Raw genomic sequence first — 9,139 nt, forward strand, 5'->3', positions numbered from 1 at the left:
CTATTTACTTTGCTAAAAGTGTTATGTTTATGAGTTGATATATCCCCTGGGATAAATTATTAACTCAGAACCAAAATTCACATATATAATATGCAAAAAATATTTAGGCTGATTTATAATAAACCATATTAATCACGTAAGGAAAGAAAGAATGGCTTTTCAGTAAACATTTACTTCATGTGTACTATTGGGTATATGCATGCAAGCCCAATGGATAGGAATTCCGGCTGCAAATTATATGAATTCTAAATGTGCATATGGACTTTAATATTTGCACCTGGTATGTACTTTGAGATCTAATCATCAATCTTTGGGGTGTTATGAACACAAAGTCTAAGAAAGGTCCCTATTATAGCTGTGGTGAAGGTCTTGAGTTTCTCCTACCCTATCCACATTCCTTATAAGGCAATAATTGTCCAGCAGCTGCTTTAGGAGAAGAGCTGATCGCCTTAAGAAGAAAAGTCACTCTTGCCAAGGCAGGGACACTAACATAGACCATGTCACTCTACATGCTGCAACTCTTTCATTGGAAAGTGATAACTTTCTCTGCACAGCACTTTCTCCTTCTTGAAGCTGAAATCACACAAGGAGAAATCTATTGTATTTCTGCCAAGTCGCGGTGGGAATTCTGGGAAGAGTACACCAAGTCGCTGGCAAAGGCAGAGCCACCACAAATACTCCTGAGATAAGCAGCCTGCTTTATGTCTCCTGTGAGAATTTTCCCTGCAGCAGTCTTATCCTTCCCCTCCTACATGGAATTTCCCCTCATGTTTCCATGGTGGTCAAATAAAACAGAGCAGACTTCCGCTTCCCAGTTACCACGCATGTTGCCAACTGTGACAACATATTTATTATATCGCATGTTTACGGAGGCTCCTTGAAGTTGGCTGAAAGTTCAACAGTCCATTGGGATCCTTTGGGTGATCAAACAGTGATGTCTGAGTCCTAGTCTATACCCTACCCCACAGCCCCAAGCAGTTCCAAAGTTTCCAGACATTCTCCTTAGACACAGCCTAGACTGGAGACCCCAGTTCTCTTTACACAGGAACAAATGAAACCTGGGGTTGTCCTTTTCCTGTGCCAAGGGCTGGCAGATGAGTTCAAAGTCTGGACACAAGAGGCACTTCCAAAGTTTGGCAAGGAGAAGGAGGCGAGTTAACTACGTGGAGCTTGATCACTGTGCTGTCTCATTTAACCCAGATAACCTTGGCACGTGAGCAGGAATGGAGAGCTTTAGGTTGTGGATGGGTCATGCTTTTTCTTCTTGCCCCGACAGGACTTGCAGACACAACAGATTATGCAGGGTGAGGCCAGGAGTAGCAAGGGTGACGTCACCAAGGCAATGATGCCCAATCCAACGAGAATCCCCACCACCTGATAAAAAAAAAAAAAAAGCATATTCTGGGAATTACATTTTCATATATGTAGAATTACACTTCGTATTGTTATGTGCTGTTGAGTCATAACTGACTCATAGCTGATCCTCCAGTGGGTTTTCAGAAGCAGTAAATCACATGGGAAGAGACTGCCCATCTTCCTCCTATGAAGTAGCTAATGGATTCGAACTGCATGCCTTTGAGTTGGCAGCATAATTCTTTAACAAGAAGCCACAACAGCGCCTTAATTATAATTCCTAGGTCACATTCTTGTCTGTAGTCTCAATGGACCATTTGATTATGACTCACAGCAACCACACAGCAGACAAAATGGAACTGCCCCTATTGTTTCCTAGGCTGTTATCTTTATGGCAACAGATTATCAGGCCTTTTCTTTTGTGGAACTGCTGGAAAGGTTAAAATTTTGGCCTTTTGGCTAGCATTTAAGTGCTTAGCCTCTGTGCCACCAGGTTCCTTTGCTATACCATACTTGGCCACATAAAAGATACAGCTGTGAGACCTGAGAGGCATTGGTCTTAACTGGATGCAAAGCAGAAGAATAAAGCAAATTTTATTCCTCAAGCTCTACCATAAGTTCACATACAGTCATCACATCCTAGGCTTGGTTCTTCACTGAGTTTCTGCAACAAAGTCATGAGGTTGTTAACAATGATTCCCAGGACATTAACATCGACTCTCTCAAAAAGAAGACAACAATATGGCCTTTAATAAATATGAAACACAATTAAAAGAAATCATGACTTTCTCTGAACCTACAGTAAAAGCATATAATGGTATGTACAAAGGACACGATGCCCCAGCAGGAGCTCATGGATTCAGAACATTGCCTTTCAGTGGTTAATACACCTAACTGATTTTCACAAAGTTGTTATGTGCTGTCAAGTCGCCTGTGACTCATAGCAACCCCATGTACCAGAGCTCTAAATCCTGCTCTATCCTGAACTAATCTCATCATGTCCGACAAACCTAATCCCATTTCTCCAGTAACTGAGCCAATCCATCTCATCCTGGGTCTTTCTCTCCTGCACTGTCCCTCCACCCTTCCAAGGATTGGTCCCTCCTGGCCACATGCCCAAAGTAAGACAGAGCTTCAAAATCCTTGCCTCCAGAGAACAGCTTGGTTTCCTGCTCTCTAGGACAGACTTGTTTGTTCTCCTGGAAGTCCACGATATGTTCAACATTCTTCTCTAATACCACCTTTTTAGTGAGAACATGTTCTTTCATTCTGTAGTGCTTAAGTTCCTACAGTGTCTCTGTACCCCAATCATCCTCAAAGAAACTGTGCTCATCAGTTAACTCTGGAAAGATGCTTGATTATTTTTCTCTAGTCCTTTCCTAGAACCCCCAAGAATTTTCCAGGGTGTAATGGGAAAAGTAGGTAGTAGAGTGGGAATGAAGAGGTGGACTTTTTCTTAGCATAAGAACACCACTTCGTTTATTATAAAAAGTTTGACTTAAACAAGAAATATTAACTGATAGAATATTATTTCAGATAAAGCGCATAAAACATTTAGAAAGCATTTGAGTCACATTAACCAGTTGTCATTATATTGAGATATGATTTCTGGAGGGACCAGTACCTGAGAAAGGCTTCTACTTTGTAGAGTACCAGTGAAAAAAAAAAGGCTCTCAACAAAATGGATTGGCACAGTGCAGCAGCAATTTTGAGAATGGAAAAACATAGGGCAGTGTTTCATCCTATTGCACACAGGGTTACTATGAGTCACAGCTGACTTGATGGCATCTAACAACATTATTAAATTGGGGTATAGCATTAAAACTTGTTCTGCATAAAAAAAATAAATCAGTGTTAGTGTCCTCAAGAGGGTCATGCTCAAGCCAACATATCTTGTTTGTTTCATGTTCCCTTTGAGGTGAGTCTACCTGTGTCCTGTTCCACATCACTGATGCTCTGGAGTGGCCCAGCTTATTCCGACATGGTCCTTTGTCATAATGCCTGAGAAAAATGTCATTCTGAAAAACAAAAGACATTTCTGTGAACATCCCATTCTACATGAGAGAGGGGCATAAAACACATTAAACTATCTTATTGGAACCAAAGGTCCTTCTGGTGATTAGTGACTCCTTCTAGGGCATCCAAGAGTTTAATGTTTAGAATGTAACTAAGTACATTTATAAACCACCAGGTGAAAATAGATCTTGGTAAGAATCCAGAAGAATTTTTTTAGAAAAGAATAATGACTTGATCTATTTATTCTATAAAAGTAGTCCTTGTAGATACAGGGGATAATCAAGAGTGAAGAAATGAAAGTCTACCTGAGTAAATGAGGTGAGGAAAAACAGTAATGACTTAGGGATGAAGCAGTCCTGGTGGCACAGTGCATACCGCGTTGGGCTGTTAAACAAAAGTGAGAAGTTCAATTCCACCACTGGTCCACAGTTGAGAGATAGAGGTGTCCTTCTTGGGTAAAGCTTTTCGGTCTCAGAAATGGAATGGGAGGCCACCAGGAGTTGACGCTGATTCAATGGCAGTGGGTTTGGATTTTTTTTTTTTTTTTACCGTCGAATCAGATCTGACTGGCACAGATCTTCAGCACAGCATCTGGTGGATTTGAACCTGGTACCTTTAGGCTTGCTGCACAGCTTCCTTCCACTAGACCACCAGGGTTTGGATTTGGTTTGAAGGGATGGTGAGAAGGAGCACGCAAGCATGAGATACTAAGGAAACAAGGCAATGACACTGTAGAGCTAGATTTTATTAGGAATATGATGACCATAGTTTGGGCATGTAGAATTTGAGAGATACTTGTAACTGAAGTAGTATTGTTCAAGAGAATGTAGAGTTTAGAAAATGACATGGAAAATAGGAGTTGTTGTAAGAAACCACACAAATGGATACTATTACACGGGTAGAGAGAATGTAGAGTGAAAGCAAAAAGAATGTCATAACAAACTGTGGCTGACTCTGAGAAGAATGGGAATCCCAGAACACTTGATCATTCTAATGCGAAACCTATACTTGGACCAGGAGGCAGTCATCAGAACACAGCAAGGGAATACTGCATGGTTCAAAATTGGGAAGGGAGTACGCCAGGGATGCATCCTATCTCCATACCTTTTCAACCTGTATGCAGAACAGATTATATGGAAGGCTAGGCTCTATGAGGAGAAATGTGGGGTCAAGATTGGGAGACGATCTGCGTTATGCAGATGACACAACCCTGCTTGCTGAAACTGAGGAGGACCTGAAGCACCTGCTGCAGAGGGTCAAGGACTGCAGCCTACAATATGGATTGAGGCTCAATGTCAAGAAGACAAAGATTCTCACCACTGGACCAATTGGCAGCATCTGGATGGATGGTGAAGAGACTGAGATTGTACACAGCTTTAGTTTGCTTGGCTCTACAGTCAACACTCTTGGCACCAGCAGCCAGGAAATTAAGAGGTGCATTGCCATGGAAAAGTCGGCTGTTAGGGACCTCTCCAGAGTACTGAAGAGCAATGGTGTCTCTCTGGAGACTAAGGTGCGTCTGATACAGGCCATGGTCTTCACAATCAGTTGTTATGCATCAGAGAGTTGGACAATGACCAAGGAGGATAGAAGGAGAATTGATGCCTTTGAGCTGTGGTGCTGGAGAAGAGTATTGAGAATACCATGGACTGCTAGAAAACAAACAGATTCGTCCTGGAAAGGGTTAAACTGGGTGGCTCCTTGGAGGCAAGGATTCTGAGGCTCCGTCTAACATACTTTGGACATGTTGTGACAAGAGATCGGTCCTTGGAGAAGGACATCATGCTTGGGAGGGTGGAGGGACAGCACAGGAGGGGAAGGCCTTCTATGAGGTGGATTGATTCAGTGACTGGGATAATTGGGATGGGAGTGTCAGAGAAGGTGTGATTGGCACAGGACAGAGCGGAGTTTAGGGCTGTTGTATATAGGGTCGCTATGAGTCGCAAGCAACTCGATGGTACATAACAACAACAACAAAACAAACATTTAAAGAGTGGCTTAAGAAGAGCCAGGAAAGAAAGGGAGAAGTGGACAGATGGGTGGAAGAGAAACAGTAAGAGACAGTATCACTGAAATGATGATAGTGAGTACAGGGTCAAGACATCAGATATAGCAGAGGTCAGATAAGATAAAGACTGAAGGGTCTCCTGGATTTTATTGAGTATAAATAAAAAGGTTTCACTTGAAACCTTAGACAGAATATAGCAAAGTTATGGCCATGTGGCAATCAGAGCACATTGTCACAGAAATATATGAGATGTTGGGTGCGGGGGGGCGGGGGTAGAGGTAGAGAGGAAAATGTGCAGCAGTGAATGAATGGAAAGCCAAGTTTTCTGTAAACTTTCATTAAAATATCAATAAGAACCAAAGAAATGTATAAGATGTCAGAAACATCAAAAGCAAGAAGATTATGCTATTTTGAAAGTTGACTTCTTAAGGAAGGAAAGACTTAGAGGTGTGGTAAAGCGAGATGGTTTTCTCAAAGAGTGACTCAAAGAGTTAAGCACTGGTCTATTAACCAAAAAGTTGGCTGTTCAAATATTTACTGAGGTTCTTCAGAAGAAAAGACTAGAAATCTGCAGAAGAAAGGCCACAACCTTAAAAGACCATATAGAGCAGTTCTACTCTGTAAAATCTGTCACTGAGATTCAGGAATCAACTCCATGGCCAACAAACGAAAGACGGAGGCTCAAGAAAAAGCCTACACTCATCCAGATGAGACAAATAGAGGTTAATGGATATGTTGAGAGGGCTAAAGCTGAAGTCACAGGAAGACAGAGGAGCAAAAACTAGGCGACAAGAGTCTGAGGATATAGCTGGATGTGGGATTCCAAAGCAAATGAGGAATATCTCAATCTCTAAAACTACTAGAACCAAGATAGGAGATCACTCGTGCAAAGTCCCATATCACTCTATTTGGTGTCTGTCTCAGGCGTGGATTTGGGACAATCCCTCTTCTCTCTGGCCCCAGGCTCTACATTTTCCTGTAAGGATGATAACCACCACCATCTACTATAGAGCAATGGTCTAAAGAAAAACATGGTTACCAATATGCCAACTGCCCTGAGCTAAAACTGAGAAAACAAAGTCTCAAAAAAAGTGACCAGAACAAGATGCTTCAACATATGAAGTCTGGGAATCCAACCATTTGACATCTGCACCATTTCATTTCAAGTTCCAGAACAACGTGTTCTTTATAGCACCATGCCCCAAGCATATTTTTGCCAGAGGATGAAAAGATCTGGTGCACATATTTACTTCCTTGCAGTTTTGCTTCCTAAAGAAAACCTCATGGGCTAGACTGTCTACCAACCCAATTAGTTTTCTGACTAAAGTTGAAGTGGGGAAAAAAGAAAAAAGATTCCTTTCAATTGCAAAGTGTGGAGGGCACCATACTTCTTGCTCAGATATTACTCATTTGGAACTCTGTTAAGTTTTTAAAAAACCAAACAACTGTAACTCAAGGGATTATGCTATATTCATTTAAGAAAAGGAGAGAAGGTTATTTCAGCCTAAGTTGACAAGGTGGTAGCATCACTAAAATGTCAATCTCCTTCCAATCCAATGTATACCTCTTGTCAAAACACTGAGAGCATACTAATTCGGCTTCTTAGAAGTCATCTGATGTTCAGTTAAAAACCAGGTAGGTGAAGGCCACTCTGTCCCCCATTTGATCAGTACACTCAGGAAGCATACAAGACAATACAGCATTCCACAAATTACTTATGGAATTGATACAAACTAAGCTTCGTCTGACATACTTTGGACATGTTGCAAGGAGAGACAGGTCTTCGGAGAGGGACATCGTGCTGGGTAGAGTAGAGGGACAGCGCAGGAGGGGAAGACCTTCTATGAGGTGGATTGATTCAGTGACTGGGGTAATCGGGATGGGTGTGTCAGAGGCAATGCTATTGGCACAGGATAGAGCAGGGTTTAGGGCTGTTGTACATAGGGTCGCTATGAGTCGCAAAAGACTCGACGGCACATAACAACAACAACAACAGGCAATTAAAAGAAAAAAGCTGAGAAAAGAATGGTGAGCCTGCCATTGCTGAGGACTAACAGTGCTACAGACATTGTACAGGTCATTCATATCTGCAAAAAAAGAAAGAATATCTATAAAGACTAAGGTGCATCTGATACAAGCTGTGATCTTCCCAATTGGCTGCAAATCGGCATGTGAAAGTTGGACCATGACTATGGATGACAGATGCCTTTGAGTCATGGTGTTGGAGAAGAGTATTCTATAGAGTGCCACGAGAATAAACAGGTCTTGGAAAGAGTGAAACCAGAGTGCTCTCTGGAAGCAAGGATAGTGAAACGTCATTTCACATACTTTGGGCAATTTGTTAGAAGGAAGGAATCAGTCCTTGGAAGGTATGTTTGGAAAGGTGGAGGATCCGTGTAAGAGAAGAAGACCCTCAACAAAACAGATTGACATAGTGACCTATAGCAATGGGCTCAAGTGTGTTGGAGATGGTGAGGACGGCACATGATTGGGAAAAGTTCAGCCATTGTTCATAGGGTCACACTTGATAACAAACAACAACAACAAGTTATCCTCATGCAGACTTTAAAACACTGAAATTGAGATTAAGATTTACCAACCAAGCCTTCTCATCCCCTGTTTATTTCAAGTTGACCAAGAGCCCTGGTGAAGGTAAATCTCAAAACCTCCTGGGTGTATGGACACAAAACCTAAGAAAGGTCCATTCTTTGTGGTGAAGATCTCCACTGCACTGAGAGAGTTGTCCCTTTCCAGTGAAAAAGTTGCAGCTTGTTGAGCAATACACTGTACGTTGGTGTCCCTGCCTTGTCAAGTGTAATTGTTTTAAGGTGATGAACTCTTCTTTTACAGCAGTCACTGGAGAATTTTTGCCTTATGGTGAAACATGGATAAGATGGGAGAAGCTTGTCCCTAATTCAAATTCATTGGGCAGGCATGGATATATGCAAATTGGATGAAAGCACACCTGAATGTGAGAATACCGGTTCCATGAATAGTGAGAAAAAAGAATAACTAGGCCAGGCCCAGTGATCTGAGAAGTGGGCAATAACAAACAGTAAGAATACTACTGTCATGTCAATAAATGAAGAATTAGAAAAAGCTGTTGGAGTGTATGACATACCACTGATATGTAAGACATATCACCGATCTGTTCTTTTAAATTTAAAAAGCAGGAAACAAGTCATATGTGGTAATCACAGTGCCCTCCCAAAAACTTACTCCCCAACCCTTAGAACCTGTGATGATGATGCTACTTCACATGATGGAAGGAACTTTGCAGATATGATTATAAACACTCTGAGATGAGGAGATGACCCTAGATTACTCAAGCAGGCCCAATCTAATCATTTCCTTAATAGAAGAGAAACTTTCCCAGCTGTGGTCGGAGAGGGAAGTGGTGATGGAGAAAAGGTCAGAGAGATCCAGTTTTGCTATCTTTGAAGGAGGAAGAGAAACCCATACGCCAAGGGCTATAGGCAGCCTCTAGAAAGTTGGAAAAGGGAAGCTCTCAGATTCTCCCTTACAGTTTCCAGAAAGAAATACAGCCTCTGCCATTGTAAACAGGTATGTGCTATTTTAGGCCACTAAATTTGTGGCCATTTGTTAAAGCAGCAATAGAAGTAAAACCTATTCATTGAGTGAAATATCCCAGTCACAAAAGGACAGATATTACATGATGCCACTGTTGTAGAATGGGACTGTCCTTGGGGTTGGGGAGAGACTGAGTAAGATGGGTTCAATAATGTATACTGCACTGAAACA

The 9,139-nt window shown here is 41.8% G+C and overlaps 1 protein-coding gene across 1 annotated transcript in view; it reads right to left on the reverse strand.

The window, feature by feature from the left end:
- Nucleotides 1–1,085: 1,085 nt before the first annotated feature.
- The window catches only part of RNF144B (ring finger protein 144B), an 89,785-nt gene continuing 81,731 nt past the window's right edge, over nt 1,086–9,139 (reverse strand). The window contains exons 6-7 of the mRNA XM_006888662.1: nt 3,282–3,371; nt 1,086–1,374 (exon numbers count right to left, since the gene is read on the reverse strand). Of these exons, the coding sequence (XP_006888724.1) occupies nt 1,234–1,374; nt 3,282–3,371 (231 nt within the window). The 3' untranslated portion in view covers nt 1,086–1,233. The remainder of the gene's footprint in view (nt 1,375–3,281; nt 3,372–9,139) is intronic.

This window comes from Elephantulus edwardii, unplaced genomic scaffold (genome assembly GCF_000299155.1).
Source record: "Elephantulus edwardii isolate Elephantulus edwardi_28Jun2011 unplaced genomic scaffold, EleEdw1.0 scaffold00070, whole genome shotgun sequence".
NCBI lineage: Eukaryota > Metazoa > Chordata > Mammalia > Macroscelidea > Macroscelididae > Elephantulus > Elephantulus edwardii.